Consider the following 18536-nt stretch of genomic DNA (forward strand, 5'->3'; position numbering starts at 1 on the left):
GGTGACAGCGGGCTGTGCCAAGTGACTGCCCACGGGCACCATGCCGGCTGCCGAGGAGGGGATGGGGGCTCCGTAACCGCAGTGCTTGGGCAGGAGGGAAGCCCCTCCTGTTGCTTACGGGGTGGGAGAGCCTGCAAGAGCACCCGTGGAAGCTGTGTCTGCCGGCTGCAGGGCAGGGGAGGAGAGTTTCAGCTCTGGACTTCCTTGCAAGCAGCTTTTACCCTAGTTACCACTGTGTTCCATTGTGTCCCATTGGACTTCTACATCTCTGATATCTTTGCTCGGGCTGGAGGGAAGATAAGACTCTTCTCCCAGAAGACAGACCCATTTTGACTTAAGCCGGGGAAGGAGACTTAGATCAGCCTGATTAATTTGTCAAAGCTGCAAACCAATTACAGGCAGTCAAGGTCGCCCGCAGGTTTTCTCTCTCCTTTTCTGCTCCTTGTTCTGCTCCTGCTCCCCCAGGAGATGCTCTGGCTCCCAGAGGTGGGGTGCTCCCTGCAGGCATCTCCCCTTCCATCTGCTCTGGTCCCCTGGGGCTGTGGCAGCTGAGCTCCAGGGCACCCGAAAGGAGAGCTCAGCACTGTATCCACCCGCTGTCCTGGTGCTTTATGGTGCCTTCTCTCTCCTGTTTGCGCCTGTTCCATTGCTTCTTCCACTCTCTGTGGGAAGCACAGTCCCTGTGCTACCACCTCACCCAAAAGAAAAATCATGGAATCATGGAATGGTTTGGGTTGGAAGGGACCTCAAAGCCCGTCCAGTCCCACCCCCTGCCATGGGCAGGGACACCTCCCTCTGGATCAGGGGCTCCAAGCCCCATCCAACCTGGCCTTGAACCCCTCCAGGGATGGGGCAGCCAACCCTGCTCGGGGCAACCTGGGCCAGGGCCTCCCCACCCTCACAGCAGAACGTTTCTTCCTAAGGTCTCGTCTAAGATGTGAATCAGTGCGATTCTGCCTACCAGCGTGCAAGAGGAGACAAAGCAGCTTTAAACTGTTTAAAACTGAGAACAAATAACAAATTATCACATCAAAAAGTGGAAATCCTCTCCTGAGGTGATCCTCAGCCTCTCCCTCCCTCGGAGCTGTGTTTGCATCGATAACTGTGTGTCGGTCCTCATGTCATATTTGCATCTGCACGTTTTCAGTGTTTAATCACTATTTTCACACTGATTTGCACACAAGACAGTTGCCTGTTGTTGAATGTTTTTGTAGTCTGAGTACTGAATTGAATCCTTTTTCTTCTCCCCAGTAAGAGATGCTAAAAACCTAGTTCCTATGGACCCCAATGGCTTGTCAGATCCCTACGTGAAGCTTAAACTAATCCCTGACCCCAAAAACGAAAGCAAACAGAAGACCAAAACTATCAAGTGCTCCCTGAATCCTGAGTGGAATGAGACATTTAAATTGTAAGTACAAGAAAAATGTTTAAACTTGTGAACTAATTTTTCTCACCCCTAAGAATTAACGGGGTTGTATTTGCTCTGGTTTAATTATTCAGAGACATTAAGCTGATTCAGCTGAGAAATAATTAGTTTCAGTCCTGTAAGAGTGACTCAAATGCTCAAAGCTCTGCCCTGACCCCTGATCAAAGCTGAACATTTCAGGGCAGGAACTCTGCGTTCTACATTTGAAATAGATGTGGTTGGGAAATGAAATATTAGAGGCCTGAACGGTCATTGAGGAGCATCCCTTCAGTTTGCATTGTGGAGTGTGGAGGGCACGGTGGGGTAGTGATGGGCTCCAAAATAAAGCCATCCGTTATCTCTTCCAGCCAACTGAAAGAGGCAGACAAAGACAGGCGGTTGTCTGTGGAGATCTGGGACTGGGATCTGACCAGCAGGAATGATTTCATGGGCTCCTTGTCCTTTGGGATTTCCGAGCTGCAGAAGTCGGGGGTCGATGGATGGTAAGAGTTGTGATTGTTTTAAAAGGGCTATGGGAAAAAAAAGGAGGGCTGAGCCTTTGTATGTGATGGGAAATAGGGCAGCCCATTGTGCTTCACCAGCGTCCTCTGTCCAAGGGCCACTGGTTAGTTTGGCTCCACCACTCAGACTGCTGAGAATCACTAGTGCTGGGGTGGCTCTGATGTGTCCCATGGGATGGCCAGACGTGGCTTTGGGGTGTCCCACGGGATGTCGAGAGGCAGCTCTGAGGTGTCCCACGGAATGGCCAGAGGTGTCTCTGGGGTGTCCCATGGCACAGTCGGAGGTGCTGGGACATGATGTGAGTGCCCTGCCTGGGCTGGCTCTGTGTGAGCTCTGCTGTGTTCTCCTGCCTTTTGCTGCGTTCCTTGAGGAGCCCGGCTTTTCTTCCCACGGGCGCACACAGACATGGGGCTGCTCTGCTTGGTGTTCATGGCCAGGAGGCCGGTGCTCCCTATAGGCTTTAGGAGGAGAGAGCATCGCTTGCTGGGACAGCAAGTGTTTCCTGGCATTTACAGGTCAGTTGCCCCTGGTTTCTGTGCTGGGGAGGCTCCGCGGCTGCACCAGGTGTGCAGGAGAGCAGGGCCGTGCACGGCTGGAGGGGGATGCGCTTTGCACCGCGCTGTGCGGTGGGGGCAGCCGCTTTGTGGCACGCAGAGCAGCAGCAGCAGTGCTGAGGGTACAGCTCAGTATGAGGAGAAATGTGACCCAAGTGTGTAATTACTATCGCTTGTTACCACATGAAAGCTGAGTGCACTGGGCCTGTAACACCTGCACTGAGCAGGCCTCTCCATTTCCATTTTATCTTCCCCAGCAGGACACATTCCACCTTATTTCCCTATTTTTCTGCTGATGCCTGAGCGCTGTTACCTGTCTGCGTGCAGTGCAATAATTGAAAATAGATATTATACGTCTTTTGGAAACCAAAGCCTGCATGCTCTCAATTTGTATTCCATGAATTGAGCAAACACCTCAGACTCTGTCTTTTCTTCCGTGGAAGCTGCGTGCATCTCCCTTGGAGCAGAGAACGGAGAGGAGGGATCATAGAATGGTTTGGTTGGAAAAGACCCTTGAGATCATTGAGCCCAACCGTACCTGTTCACCACTAAACCAGATCTCAGCAGGAATTAGCAGCCGGGCTATCCTGCCTGCCCATTACACCTTTCCCTCAAAATCCAGTCTCCTGTATGGCAGAGCTGTGCTCGGAGGGGAGGCACGATCCCCGCGCTCCTGTCTGCCGTCCTGACCTGCCATTCTCACTGTGTCCCTCCAGGTTTAAGCTGCTCAGCCAGGAGGAGGGGGAATATTTCAACGTCCCGGTGCCTCCGGAAGGAGAAGAAGGAAATGAGGAACTGAGGCAGAAATTTGAGGTGAATTAATGTTTATTAGCAAACATTTTGTCTGTGTTGTTCAGTCGATGTCTTCCTGTTAGGGTATCATAATTCACAATTTGTATTGCCAAAAGTGCATAGCTAAATAAGGAAGTAATTAATTTGGTTTCTTTCCAACACTTTCTTCCAATTAAAGAGGGACGAAGATCCTGAAGTGTCCTAGGATGACCTGGTGTAAGCTCGTGATGCAGCTCAAGCTGTTGGTGCAGGGGTCCTGCCCTCCTCTGAGGTGCCACGTAATGGGATTTGTTTGCTTTTTTCTGTCATGCTGCTGATTATGAATTAATATAGTTAAGTAAGATAAATTAAGATATTAGTATAATTGGATTTGGAGCTAATCTCAGAAAGCAACCCTTCCTTAGCCGCTGGATGTTGTGGCAGCCTCCATACCCTGCCTCGTGCCTTGTGGCTTTGGAAGAGGGTGACAGCTGGGTGAGCTGGTGCCTGGGCACTGAGATGGTGCCAGCAGAAATGCTGCTGGGGCTGCTGGAGGTGTAAGCGATGCATACAGGCCAGAGGATTTGCTTTCCAAATAACCAAAGTGCTCTGTCCTTCCTGTGGTGGAGAGTCCTATGCCCAGCCCCACTCAGGGGCAGCCTGGTGAACCAAGAGTGGAGTCTGTGCTGATTGAACCGTGGGCTAATTGACAAGTGACAGCAAAGCTGAGAAGAGCGACAGTGCCGTGTCTGAAGCCAGGGGAACGCCAGCAGAGCACTGAGAGGGAGGCGCGAGGGCTTGGTGTGGCTGCCAGCTCCAGCCCGTGCAGCTGGAAGGGCAGAAGAGACACATGGGGAAAGCAGTAGTGGTGCCTCTGAAAAGCAAAGACGTAAAAGTGATCGGCTTTTCTGAGTGACTGTGGCAGTGGATTGCAGGGTGGTTGAGATGCTGCGCAGAGCCCCATCGCACCTGGGCTTCCCCAAGGAGCTGGCCTGGCTGAGCTGCTGTCAGAGAGCACTGGGCTTTGTGCTCTGGGATCTGCACAGAGGGGAACTGAAGCTGCTGAGATTTCCATGCTGGCCTCTGAAAGACTTCAATGATGCTTGGGTCCAACTCCCCAAGGGCTTCAAGGAGAATTGTCTATTTGCTGCTCAATTAGCCATAGGAGATCTTGCTGGAATGATTGATCCAGACATTATGGAATTAATAGCTCTTTGCCATTTTTCAGCGCGGCTAACATCTTCCCAGAACCCTGCGAATGACTGGTACATCTGGAGACTTCCACGAGCCATACACAAAATACCAGAGCCGCCCTTCTGGCTGTCAGCGTGAACTCTGTAATTGTAACACAGGACTGGAGAGTTGGTTCTTTTTTCTTCTTTCTTTTAAAAATCTCTCATTTATCTCATTTATATATAACTTTCCTGAACAGCCAAGAAAATGAGACAGTTCTAATACAACAGCTGGCGTACAACCAGCGGCTGTCAGCTCTATAAAGAACTAACTACCTGCTTTTATTGCGTTTCTCGATGTTCCAGTGGTGTTAAAAGGGTGCATATGTTGGAAGTCAGATGATGAATTGCCTACAGCTCAGAAAATGCGTTGTCTAGAGGTGTCATTCCACTCTGCCAGACTGCATCTGTACCCTAACCTTGCTGTGCATCCTCTTTTCTGTGCAAGGGGCTGTTATGATGGATAAATCCCTGGCCAGCTGAGCAATGGCTTGTGGGGCGAGGAGTGTGCTGGGATGCAGCAGCCACGGGGCTGTCACGGCATTTCAGATGATAAGGACTAAAAAGAACCCTTCAGTCGATCTGCATTATCGCTACTTGATCCTGCCTGTTCCTTGGCAGCACAGATCAGCAGGACAAAGTTGAGATGTGTAGGATAGGTTTATATTTTGAGTGGACATCACCTTCTGAAAGCCCCCAGCTGAAAGGATGATGCAGAAGACACGGGGATGCTTGCAGAGCTGCTGCCTGGAGCAGTGCCCCTTTCTGGCAGCCTGCGGGGCCGTGCTTGGCCGAGGTCCTGCTGCTGCGCTTCCCACAACCTTCTGTCTGCATCGGGCACGTCCTGGGCTTGACAAGAGAGCGTCCAGAGACAAAAGCGCAGCGTGAAGCCTTGCGCTGTATCGCCTGCCAATTCTGCTCGGTCTTTATCAGCCGCTTGCTGGGACAGCTTGATAGATGTGAACGTCAGCTGCTATTGCATAAATTCAGATGTAGTAAATTAACTGTGACAAATGGAGCTGGATAATGAAGGTCAAGTGCTTATTTTAAAGAATTTTGTGAGCAATATTTGGCAGGTCCAGCTGTAAAACCGTGCAGAGGACTCAAGACTGAGAGTGCTTAGAGGTGTATTAGAAACAGGTTAAAAGACCTTTATACTCAGAGATAGACATTAAAGACGAAATAGAAAAAGCAAGACACTTCACATGGGGATGACGATCTTCACATCTCCCCAACTCTTACTTTGGGCTCTTTCTAGAAAGACCTTTCTCCTCCTGGCCAGGTTGCATGCTGAGCCTGTGCCAGCGGGGATGTCGCTCTGTGTTTGTATCTTTACTGTGTCTCCTGCGGGCAGACTGTGATGCTGCAAATTCAGGTCAAGTGCCAGACTGACTGCGACTGAAGCAGCCCCTCTTCAAATACAGGCTCGGGAGCAGCTGTAGGCAACAGGAGGGAGCTGGAGTCACTCTTGCTCTTGGGTGCCAGGTGCTCACTGCGTGTCTGCCAGCGCTGCTGGTTATGCTGTGCCTGAAGCTGCCCGGTTTGGTAGGGTGAAGCAAATGGAAATCCTCTTCCTTTCCCACTCTTTGTGTCACTCTTTTCTGCTCCGCTTAGGACTGAAAGCCTTCCCCTGCCTTGGCCAGTGTTCCATCGAGTCCCCTGGGCTGCAAGTGCGGGAGGACATGGGCTCAGCTGGAACGCAGAGGTGTGCTGTGGGGTGGCATTTCAGGGAAGCATCGTATTGCCCTTGAATTTTATTACAGCTTGTTTTCGTGGAGGTTAATTTAGTGTCAAATCTGATCTGACAAGACTGTTTTTCAGCTGTGAGAGTATTTGGGAAGCTTTCACAGAATATGACTGTTTTGCCTGCTGATAAGTACACGTTTCTGTTGGAGATAGCTTTGAAATATAGTGGGGTGAGTGTTGCTGAAGGCAAATAACACAACACAGGGCTGGCTTTGTGGAGACGCAGAGGCTGCTCTTGTTTGGTCGCCCACGTTTGGATCCCTCTTTGGCCAAGGTCAACAAGCAGCTTTCAGTCGGTGCCAGAGCCAAAAGCTTCAGCTTTGTGAGCAGTGAAGGGTCGAGTGGTGAGTGCCTGAGGCTGTGCGCTCTTCTCACCAGAGGTAATGCTGGTTTTCACTTGGGTGACATCTGGGAGATTGAACCACACGATGTGGTCATCGTTTCACCCTTGGTGTACCCCAGTGTCTCCAGTGGAGCGAGCATCAAACCAGTGAGGAAAACTGAAGCCATCCTTGGAAGGCAGACGTGCGGCGTGTGTGGCTCCTTTCGCACTGGTAGCGGGTGCTGGTTGGGGCTGGATGATCCCAGCCTCCTCCCTAGGTCAGAGCTGCGTTTGCAGTCATGGTCTTTGCAAATCCTGGAGAGCATTCCTTTAGTTTTCAGCGCAGGAGTTTTTGAGACATTTCTAGGTGCTGCAGGTGACCTTGAATGGAGAATTTTACATCACGGAAAGCCTTGCAAGAACCAATTAGCAGCGGCAAAAGCTTGGAGATTACTTGTGCGGCTCCTATCTGGAGGAGCTGCGAGCAGCAGCCAAATTGAACTGCTGGAATCGGGTTAATGGAATTTTATGCTAGACTGAGCTCAGTGCAAGCCTTACACTGTCGCATAGTTCTAAAAATTAAAAGCGAATGAATTGTGCAATAGCTTTTCCAAATGGTGGTTCAGCACATTAGGTAGAGAAGCCCCCGGACCAGGGAGGAGGCACCAAGCCTCTGAGGAGATTTTGTGTTTAAGAATGTGGGGGTTTTGTGAGGCTCCTTAATAAGCGATTGTGATTGCAGCAGCTCGCGTGGTGGCTTGGGGATGCAGAGGGGTGCTTTCTATTCTGGTTTGTTCAAAATGGATTTGTAGCTTCCTACGTTCAGCTTGAACTGGCACAGGAGTGCAATTCTCCTCAATATCAGATGGGAATGGAGGTGGAGCTGGATAAAAAGTCCTGTATTTTATCTTAATGTATTTATATTCACCTGTCCTTTTCTGGTGAGGCGAGAGACGGAAGCCAGCTTTGAGGAGAAAGAGCTTCTTTAAGCCTTTACTCTATCCTTTGGACGACCAGAGGGTGTCACGGGGTCACTCTCTGGGTGCCCGAAGAGGGGTAGCAGGAAACAGGGAGGTGTGGTTTCCAGCTGGTCTCTGGCTGGTTCCCAGTTGATCTCTGCAAGAGCCACTGGGAACCAGCCGAACAGTGCGGTGTGTTTGGGCTGGTAACATCTCCAGTGCCCTTCTTGGTGCTGTGCCTGTCCTGCTTACAGAAAAGGTTCCCACAGCTCCCGCTTGGCTTGGAAAAGAGCTGCTGAACGTGGGATTTCAGGAGCACTCCTCGTCTTATAATCGCCTTTCTCCACTCTGTTCTCAGTATTTTTTTCTCTTTTCCCCCCATCCCATCCCTGTCTCCACAGAGAGCCAAGATTGGAACCGGATCCAAGGCTGCGGATGAGAAGACCACAAATGCCATTTCCAAATTCGACAACAACGGGAGCAGAGATCGGATGAAACTTTCGGATTTCAATTTCCTGATGGTGCTGGGAAAAGGCAGCTTTGGGAAGGTGTGGTGCAAATATATGACTTTGCACTTTCGTACTTAAGCCATTTGTAGTGTTTCTGAGCAGCGGCTGCATGGCTGTTCCAGTGCCATCCGTCCTGGCTCTGCCTGAGAGCACTGGTTTCCCTGTACTGGGAGCCCAGTTCCCTGGCTCCTTCTGGGTGATGTGACAGCTCTGTCGCAGCAATGAACATCCGAGATGTCTGTTCAGATCACAGAAATCAGGTGCTCTCTTTTGCAAAGCAGAGTGTGCTCTGTGTCTTTAAAGCTCATTTTCATTTGGCCATTTTTTTTCCTGTAATAATTACAGATATGCATGAACATTTTAATTAACTTTCCAGACTGTTTATGAGTGGTAACAGAATTTCATTCTTCTAGTAATTATGTGTCTTGGAGCTTTCATTTTCCTTGGGGTCTTGCCAACTTTGTCACCATTTCCATTAGAATTCCCAGTCCACAGGTGCTGCTCGGAGCAGGCAGGGAGGTGGGCAGCGTTTGCTGGTGATGGATGGCCTGACACCAGTCTGATTAGTGAATTGCCTTAATTGCTTTGCTTTTGGGTGGACAGCGGAGGGGATGCCAAGGGAGCGACGCTCACCCATCACCTGCTGAGCAGGAGGGGTGAACCTGTTTCTCACAGCCCATTCCCTTCCCAACCTTTTGCTACTGGTGTTCAAGCTCGGGAACGTCCCAGTGTCTCTAAACACGTGCTTGCTCCCTTTCTGGAGGTGGAGAGCTTAGAGATCGTCTGAAACATCTGTGATGGGAGGAAGACGGGGAGTTCCTGCTGGTCCCCAGCATCCAGAGCAGCAGCCGGTGATGCTGCTGGGGAGGAGGCTGCTTTGCTGTGTTTCACACCTTTGCTTTGGGTTGCCAGCTCCGGGAAGCAGGAAAGCCCGGTGCTGCCCTTAGTAGCATAGAGATATCCCAGTCTCCCGGTAGATATCCCAGTCTCCATGTCGGTTTTGACCCCTTTTGTTTCTCCCCACAACACCTAATCCCTTTTAAAGGCTGTGCCTGGCATCTGGAAAGTGTTGTTGTATGTTTTTTCCCCCTCTCCTTCTTTATTTTAATTTGAGAACCATTAGCAAACTCTTCAGCCGGCATCACGGCTTATGTAAGGGAATGTGTGACAGAAACTGTTCCCTGGAACAGAATGTTATAAATATGCTAATTAGTGCTTATTAAAACAGCACGTTGGTTTCCTGGTTTGGATGCAGCCTCAGCCTCACGTGTGCCTGCGCCTCGCTGGGAAGTGCTTCCCCTGGCTCCCCGCTGCACCCCGGCATCCCGCTGCTGCCCGTCCCGTCGCATGTACACGGGAGGAGCTGGGCAGGGGTGTGCAGGTCCACGCGTGCCAGCGTGCAGCCGCTTCCCAGCCCTCGTCATGCCCAGTGGTGCCTGTTGCACCTTCTCCAGGGCTGGCACTGCCTGCTGCAGTGCTTGGCCAAGCACCTGGTGCTGCAGCCTCCCTCCTCACATTGTTTAGGGAGTCTGTGTCTCAAGCTTATTAACCCTTTGGCATCAGTAGCTGTGATTTACTGCTTAGCGCTTTTCTCTTGCCACCGCTTCTGCTCTCCAGGGTCAGGAGTACCTGTGTGTCAGCCTCGTGGGGTGTGATAAACCCGCTTCCTCTACCAACAGTGTCAGAATATCCCCAGTTATTACGCTGGAGCATTCCCAGACAATTACTCTGTATTATAAGAATAAATCAAGTCAAATACCACCTTTTTCCAAACAGAAAAAAATAAATAGAAGGAGGATGCAGCCTTCTTTCCAGAGAGGGAGGTGCCCAGAGCTTGGGTGCGCACAGTCCTGGGGTGTTCAGCCCTGGGGTGTAGGGTGACTCGCACGCTCCTGAATGGTCTCAGGTCTTCTTGGGAATGGCAGCGGGGTCCCCGGGAGCTGGCACTGGTGCCAGTCCTGGGCTGGCACCGGGAAGGAGGTGTTCCTGGCTGGACAAGGCAGCACTTGGCACAGGCTGCCTGGGAGTTGCTTTGCTGCAATATAAATAGAGGAGAGTTAAATTATGTGGCTTGCTGATATTTTTGCAGCTAATCAATCTGTCGTGCTATCAAGCTGTCAATCTTTTCTGTGGGTTTTATGGTGTTTTTCTGAATGGGGCTGATTCTTCTGCCTCTGTGATTATGGATGAGGGTGAAGTGGGAGACCATTTTCACATCCAATGATAATCTTGCAGCTGTAAAATACTTTCCTCTCCTCTCTTGGGATGAAACATGGCAGAAGGGCTGGGAGTTGGTGCACTCGGGCAGGGACTCAGTCTGGGGTTTGCAGAGCTGTTCTGTAGCCCCTGGGACGTGGTGAAGTTTGGGTGCACGCTCCCCCCTTCACCCGTGAGCATCCTGTGCACAGCTCTGTGCAGGGCATTGCCAAATGCATTTGCTTCTTTGGCTCTCTTTGTATTTACAGTGCGATGGGTCCCAATCTTTATCTTTTTCATTATCAGCCCTTGCTGAAGCCTGGTCATCAGTGCCTGTCCTCCTGAGTTTTCCGCTCTATCCGTGCTGCAGTCACCATAGGAACCACGATGCAAGCTTGGAGCCAGACTCTTGCACACCATGAGCACAGAGCTCGGAACAGGCTCCTCTGTGGAGCTGGATGGGCTGGGGCTCCACTGCCACGCTGCCATTGCACCATGGAGTTGCCGCAGGCAGGGGCAGGGGGAGATGGTGTTGGAGATGGTAACCTCAGCCCCAGAGGCTGCATGCTGCCCTGTCTCCTGCTCAGAGAAGGGGCCAAATCTGCTCATGCTGGTGCAGATTTTGTGCCTGTCCCTCAGGGTGCAGGAGGTATTTTCTCGATCAGCCACAGATCAGAGCCTGCAATCTCTCCTGCATATGCAAATGCACAGCGATTGCAGCATCCTGACCTGTGTAAGTCCCCACGCACACTCTGGAGCTGCTCGCTCTGCCAGCCCAGGTGTGAGGAAGAAATGCAGGAACGTGTGGTTCTCGGCATCCCTCTGGTCTCACCCAGATGCAGGCATGCTCGGCCGCTTCGCTTTGGGTTGGTGTGGCTGAGGCTTAGGCAGCTGTGAAGTCCTTTTGCCTTTTCCATTCCAGTACGAGGCTGATTGGCTTGATGTGGTGGGACACGGTTTGGTCGGCACGGTGGGGTTGGGCTGACGGTTGGACTGGATGAGCTTAGAGGTCTTTTCCCACTTTAATGATTCTGTGGTTCTACAACAGCAGGATAGTTCTGCTCATAATTGATATTGCATGTAATGTATTTACTCCCAGGTAACAGTCTTCATCTTCCCCCACACTGTGTCCTTGGAGTGGTCACTTCTCTTTTCCACCAGCTTTGAGCTGCCAAAGCTTGTCTGCTTTTATCACTTACAACTCAGCCCCATTTTTAGCACCTGCACATGGAGACTTGTAAATCCCAACTTGCGTAAAAACGGTGATGATAGATAGAGGCATTGAACTGAAATGGCTCAGTTTGTGCCAAATCACAAGGGAGGGCAGAGGTGTGGGCTCCACGTGGAGCTGCTGTGCCTGCTGCCCCGGTGCCCTGTGCAGGGCATCGCTCTGTCCGTGCACGGGCTGCTGCCAGCGAGCTCCTTGGTGCACAGGGCTGTGCTGGGGACCGCAGGGAGCCAGCGCCAGCGGAGCGTGAAGCACAAACCTAGTGCTAGTGCCTGTGCCTCGCTGGGCTGCACCAGAGCAGAACACCAAGCTGCTCTGGGTTCTCAACTTTCTTCAATCATCATCGACTAAATAAACCGGTTACTGAAGTTACTGACACGCTGTCAGCCTGCTTTTCAGCGCTGCCGAGGGATGAGTGCAGCGCGTGGCCGCTGCAATCCTGCCTGCTGATGGAAATGGAAATGGCAGTGGATTTCCAAAGCACTTGGCTTAGGAGCTCGGTGCCTTTCCCAGCTAATCCTGACAAGCTGCGTGTCTAGGACAGCCGCAGCCAAGCACTGCAACGAGCCAGAGCCACGGGCTTTCAGAAAAGACCCTGCCAGTTGTCCTGCGCCCTTTACTGTAAACAGGGTGGGGAGGTTTCCAAACACCCCAGCTCCTGTTCCTGATGCACCCAGAGGATTTCAGCCAACTCTGGCAAATGGGAAGCCATTCATTCCCACTGAGCACTCTGCTCTAACGTGATGAGAGTGAGGGAAGGGAAAATAGGAAGCAAAGTGTGGTTTCAGAGTCCACTTACTTTGTCTGCAGCTCAAGAGGCAGCTTACGCTGATGGAGCATGTTGGAACAGTTTGAGATCCTCCCTGGGCTGATGAGATTAGTGAGGGCAGGTTGCACCAACAGCAGCACTGCTTCTATTTATTGTAATGCAAATGGATGAAACTGGTTTAAAATGGGAGGTTGAATGGGTTCTTCTGCATGAGAGAGGTTTTGGCTGGGTGATGGGTGGGCTTTGATCACTGGATGCGTTGTGGAGGGGCTGTGCCAGGCAGAGAAAACCTTCCTGCTTTGTCTTACCATTAACTGTAAACTCTATTCCACTTTGTTTTTACCGTTTTATAGCTTGATGGACTCTGTTCAAGCTCTGGGCACCCTCCACCGGTGCTGCTGGCACCCTGAGGGCACTGAACCAGGAGGGTGATCTGTGGCTTGGACCTCAACAAACCCCTTGGACCGCGTTCCTTGAGGGGTTGAGGAGGCAAGGAAGTAGATGTGGCACTTGGTAGACTTAGGGTTCCTAAAAAACTTTGGAAATGCCACTGGTCGCTTCCTGCACCATTTGGCACCTCAGTGTCTTTTCAAGGTTACAATGGGAGCCATGGGATAATAAGGGAGCTGTTATTTTTGACTGTGACAAGCTAGAAGTATTGCAGATACACATTTTCCTTCATCCTGTGTGTGTCCTTTCCCTCGTGCAGGTGATGCTGGCGGAGAGGAAGGGCACTGATGAGCTCTATGCTGTCAAGATCTTGAAGAAGGATGTTGTTATCCAGGACGATGACGTTGAGTGCACGATGGTCGAAAAGCGTGTCCTGGCTCTCTCTGGGAAGCCTCCGTTCCTGACCCAGCTCCACTCCTGCTTCCAGACAATGGTAAGTGCCGGTACCTTGGCAGCCTGTGACGTATTTTGGTCACTTTTGTCATTTTTGGTCATTTTTGGCACTAGAATTAGTGGGCAGAAACCCTGAGAAACCCAGTGCCACCAGCTACCTGGGACCAGGGCCTTCCTGAGTGGCTGCAGGGCACCCTGGAGCTGTGTGGATGGAGTCCTAGGGAGTTCTGCCCTGGTCACACATTTGAGCTTCTCTAACCTTTGCTTTTGTTCCTGCTTCCTTTCTGGATGTACATCACTTATTTTCTGCCTTGGAAACCCTACAAGTCATCCAATTTGCTTGCAAAATGCCTCCATGGGTGAAATGTGAATGCATCAAACTGGAGGGGGCAATGTTCCATATCTGCACTCCTGAGATGTTTTCAGCAGGAGTTGCCGCTGGCATTAGCCATGATCCCCAGCCCCTCAGAAGCGTCTCCTGCCCCTGATGTCCCTTCTGATTTGACAGCAAAGTGCTGTGCTTGTTATCAGGATTCATTCTTGTGATTAAAAATCTGAGAGCGAAGCTCGGGACAAATTGGAGAAAATTCCATTTGGAATGGGCGTGTGATTGAATTTGCCTGAATCGGAAGCGGGGAGGGGGTGTGGGGCAGGAACAGAGGACAGATACCTTCCAAGCAATCTCTGCACAGCAGTTGGGCAACCTGTGAATGAGATGCCCAGGTACGTGGCAGCAGGAGCAGGGAGAGGGGGTCGGCAGAGTCCTTCGGAACAGTGACAATGCTGTCCAGGAGGATTACATTTTAATGTTATCCCAGAACTTTCATTTCCCAAACATATTCCATGTATTTAAAGCCTTTGCAGCGCAGTAATCAAAATGTGGCAGGAGAAGCTATTTCACACAGCATCTCCCTGGCATCTGAAGTGAGTCAGCATGGGATTATTCCTGGCAGACCTATAGTAGCTTAATAGTAATCGTATTTGTAATGTAATCAAAATGTATAGCAGGGTGTATTATCAAATGCTGGCACAAAGCACTTTGATTTCTGGGAGCACAGTCCTGAGCGCACTCCTCAGCCAGGGCTGTTAGCTCAGTGGCTGGTGGGAGAGAGAAAAGCCCCAAATCTGCATTTTAAAGAGTAAGCAAAGATGAGCAAGGAGAGAGCTCCTGTGTGGGTCTGAAGGACGAGAAGCTGGGCTGGGCTGGCTGAGGAATCTTGGGGTGCTGTGCCCCAGAGTGGTTCTGGGTGAAGCCTGGACTCCAGGGGTGACCTGGGTGTCCCCGGGTGAGCTGTGTCTTCGCTGATGACCTCCCCTCCCTCTGGGGCTCAGCAGTGAAGGGCACAGCAGCAGGGACATGTGAAATGCGAATGGGGAGCTCAGCCTCTGGGTCTGGCTTTGACTCTTGCTCGCAGTGGGGAGCCAGGCAGGAGGAGGACCCAGCCAGGGCTTCGTTAGGAGAAGGAGGGCATGGGAAGAAGTCCTGGGCGTCGTGCCGTGGCTGCCTAAGGGAGAGATACGCATGTTTTACTCTCTTCATGCAAAGCCATGCAGGGACTGTTTATGCATCTGTAACTAGCTGTTGCTCAGTGAGGTTGGATGCTCCAGACTTGGACAGACCGCATCCTTTTCTGCCGTAGACAAGAGCCAGGACAGCTTTCTGTGCCCGTTCTGTAGGCTGGCCGGCCATCTGGCTGCTTTGTGCATGGCATTTTTTTTCTCTACTGCACCAAGCATTCTCTTCTCCACTCAGATGAGGAAGGCTCAAATCCTGCTTTTAGAGCTCAGCTGGCTGCTTCAAGAGATCGTCTTTTTAATACTCTTCCTTCTTGAAGCTGATCGATATATTTAGGAAGCAGCTGCAAGCGAACACAACGCTGCTTTGCTCTCCCATTGCAGGATGACTGGCACGGCAGCAGCTGCTGAAGGTGACTTTGCCTGCCCGTGCCTCACTGCCGAACCGGCTCAGTGCCTTGGCAGAGGCAAAACAGCTTTGGTGAAAAACGAGAGCAGATTTTTCAACTTGAAGTGAAAACTCTGATTTGGGAGTTCCTCTACTTGTCTTCTCCATCGGATCTATCTGCAAAGGTGCAGAGCTCAAGTCCAGAGTGCTGCACAGGAATTTGTACCCCTACCTTACAGACCCTGTGTGAATATGAGCTCTGCCTGCAGCCCTCAGGGTTGGGGGTGGGGGTAGCAATGATAACTTTATTGCCATGAGAAATCCAGACTGGAGCAGCCAGTTGCCATGGCTCTTATTTCTGACCCCTGCAGATTCCCTGCTCTAATAATTCGGCTGCTGATTATTTGCTGATTTTTTTTTCTTTAGGATCGCTTGTATTTTGTGATGGAATACGTGAACGGTGGGGACTTAATGTACCAGATCCAGCAGGTTGGAAGGTTTAAAGAGCCGCATGCTGTGTAAGTTCAGTAGCCCACGTTGGGCACCTTCAGGGTAGGTGTTTGATGTATCCTTGTCATCCAGATAGAAATATAGGCCAAGCTGCAGGCTTTTGTGGTGCCAGCCCCGTGCAGAAAGGGAGGAGAAAGGAAGGACAGCAGAAACTGGAAGATGCAGGATGATTCTTTGCCTGGTGCCAAGGTGCCCCAGCTCATCTTTGATGTGTTGCACTTGTAAATAAGTGACCTTCAGAAGAGCTCCAGGCAGGGAGGTTGGAAGCTTCCTGGGACCTCCTGTGTTCTGCCCCATGCCCTTCCCAGGATATGAGGGATGTTGGGTCTTCGGCTCCTCTACGGGGGTCGCCTACAGGAGTCTTGACTGGTGGCTTTTGGCTCCTGCTCCCTGTAGCCTGGACGGAGCAGAACGTGTTCATGAAAGCCTTCATATGCTTAAATAAACACCACAAACAGCGAGCAGAGCCTGGATGAGTTTGAGCGGGTGTTGTGCGCTTTGAGAGTCCTTGGAGACCCAGAATATAATTTAAAGAGAGCAGTGGCAGCGCATGTTATCTCCTCGCCCTCCCCCAGATGACAGATAACGTTTCAAGCAGCACTGCCAGCACATAGTAAGGAACAGCCATAATTCCCAGCTCTCGCTTAACGAGAATTAGTGTAACGAGGAGTGACAGCCCCCTGCTAGCCCACAGCAGCATGCTCCCATACCTCCCCAAGCCGAGCCAAGAGTGGGCTGGGTCATTCTTGTGTGACACTTGTCTGGTATTTTTATGTTGTGGCTGTCTTTGTCCTTTGGTCCTGAATGCCCAACGCGTTGCATCTGGGGTGATGGGGTTTGAAGAGTTTTCATTCTGATTCTTCTCCTTTAATTATCAGTCTTCCTTTTCACTCTTTCATTTCAGATTCTACGCGGCAGAAATAGCCATTGGCCTCTTCTTCCTGCAAAGCAAAGGCATCATTTATCGGTAGGTGAGCGAGTTCCTCTTTTGTCTCTTCCCCTGAGAGTGCAGCCACAGCTGGAGCGCTGCGATGCTCTGTGGGGCTCTGGTGCTCTGCCCCTGCTCGTGCTGCAGATGGGTCTGGCACACCCAGAACAGAGCTGAGAGCCTTGTAGCATCACTGAGTTTTGAGAAGATTATGGTCTTTGTCCCAGTTTACAGGGAGGCAGCTTTGATTCCTCTCTTGCCTCCGTTTCATGCATTTCTCTCCATGTGACACAAATGCTTGCTGGCAGCACGGACCAATTCCGAGTCATGTATTTTGCTGCAGGGCACTATTTTCTTACCATTTACACTGGAGTAAGTGGCTTATTCCGAGATCTGTGGTGCAAGTCTGTCACTTCTGGTTCAGACCCAAAAACTTCTTTTCCATTCACAGTATGATCATAGCACCCAGAGTGAGCCAGGTTACTGCTGAGCACCGGACCGGGCGCTGAGGCTGCTGGTTAAGCACTGAAACTAGTGTTCCGCTGCTCTTCCCTGCTCCGGGAGCATTCCCAGAGCTCAGGGTAGAGCAGAGCATGCTAATGAGTGTCAGATACCATTAGCTGCTTTGCAAAAAGGGATGCCAGCTGTGCTACTGAAGTTATGAGATGCTGAGGACTGTTATGAAGATGAAAGAAGTGGAGCAAACCTGATGTGAAGGATGTTTTTTTGCCATCAGCCACTATAGAGAGCTTCTAGATCTGCTCATCCCCAGTGCCCTTCCTTCCTTCCTCTGAATCCGATTCCAGGCTCGTGTCCCTCTGCCTTTGGTCCACCAGGGTTCCAAGCACTGACACAATGGTTGGAAAACACAGGCTTAAAAAACAGCAAGGAGTTATAAATGATACTGTTCCCTTTATTGGGCCCTTACTTAACGAAGTTCATAGAATCATAGAATAACCAGGTTGGAAGAGACCCACTGGATTATCGAGTCCAACCATTCCTATCAAACACTAAACCATGTCCCTCAGCACCTCGTCCACCTGTGCCTTAAACCCCTCCAGGGAAGGTGACTCAACCACCTCCCTGGGCAGCCTGTCCCAGTGCCCAACGGCAGTATATAAATCACACCTAAAATACTGGGTGTTGGCTGCAAAGCTGTCCTTCAGGCTGGAGCCCCCACCTCCACAGGGGCTGGTCGGGGCCGGGATTGGATCAGGAGCTCTGCAGCTGAACCTGTCCCCATGGTTTGTGCTGAAGAACGAAGGTCCTGCAGGGCTGGGCACAACTAACGGATATGTTGCAGATCAGAGAGAAACACGTCCAGCTTTAGGCTGAACATTAGAAAAAAAATTTTCATGGAAAGGGTCATTGGGCACTGGCAGAGGCTGCCCAGGGAGGGGGTTGAGTCACCTTCCCTGGAGGTGTTTAAGGGATGGGTGGACAAGGCGCTGAGGGACATGGTTTAGTGTTTGATAGGAATGGTTGGACTCGATGATCCAATGGGTCTTTTCCAACCTGATGATTCTATGATTCTGTGATTGCTGGCAAGTTCTAAGTACGCTATGACTTTCATAGGTGCTAAAAACCAATCTAGTAACTCTGTCCTCCTGCTATAGGAGAGTCTTTTCTATCACACACTTAAAAGCGATTTGCCCAGTGGTCTTTTGAGTCATTATTTTGCTTTCTCTTTGTAGAGACCTAAAGCTGGACAACGTGATGCTGGACAGCGAGGGGCATATAAAGATTGCAGACTTTGGCATGTGCAAGGAGAACATCTGGGACGGGGTGACCACCAAGACCTTCTGCGGCACTCCAGACTACATCGCACCAGAGGTGGGAGATGCAGAAGTGCAGTAGATGCTCCGATGTGTTTTGGCAGCCGGTCTGATGCTCCTTTCCATGGGTTGGCTGTGCTTTGGGCAACTTTCTGATGGAAACAGGGCCATTAGTGAATTCATTGTCAGCTTGGAGAGTTCACCCCCTCAGCACTGCCCATCCCCCCAGAGGCTACGGCTGCCTGTAGGGAAGCAGCAATATTGGATCTGCCACTCCATTGGGCTGCATGCCTTGCTTCTGCCTCAAAGGACAGAAGATCCTCTGTGCTGGTCTTCCTGTAGTATTTTTCCCTCTCTGGTTGCT

The 18536-nt window shown here is 51.0% G+C and overlaps 1 protein-coding gene across 2 annotated transcripts in view; it reads left to right on the forward strand.

Moving 5' to 3' along the window:
* PRKCB (protein kinase C beta) overlaps window positions 1-18536 on the forward strand; it is a 115587-nt gene that overhangs the window by 72844 nt on the left and 24207 nt on the right. For both annotated transcript variants that reach the window (XM_069869988.1, XM_069869989.1), the window contains exons 6-13: window positions 1252-1408; window positions 1774-1908; window positions 3198-3294; window positions 7913-8059; window positions 12923-13096; window positions 15386-15477; window positions 16374-16436; window positions 18092-18230. In XM_069869988.1, the coding sequence (XP_069726089.1) occupies window positions 1252-1408; window positions 1774-1908; window positions 3198-3294; window positions 7913-8059; window positions 12923-13096; window positions 15386-15477; window positions 16374-16436; window positions 18092-18230 (1004 nt within the window). The remainder of the gene's footprint in view (window positions 1-1251; window positions 1409-1773; window positions 1909-3197; window positions 3295-7912; window positions 8060-12922; window positions 13097-15385; window positions 15478-16373; window positions 16437-18091; window positions 18231-18536) is intronic.

This window comes from Phaenicophaeus curvirostris, chromosome 16 (assembly GCF_032191515.1).
Source record: "Phaenicophaeus curvirostris isolate KB17595 chromosome 16, BPBGC_Pcur_1.0, whole genome shotgun sequence".
Lineage (NCBI taxonomy): Eukaryota > Metazoa > Chordata > Aves > Cuculiformes > Cuculidae > Phaenicophaeus > Phaenicophaeus curvirostris.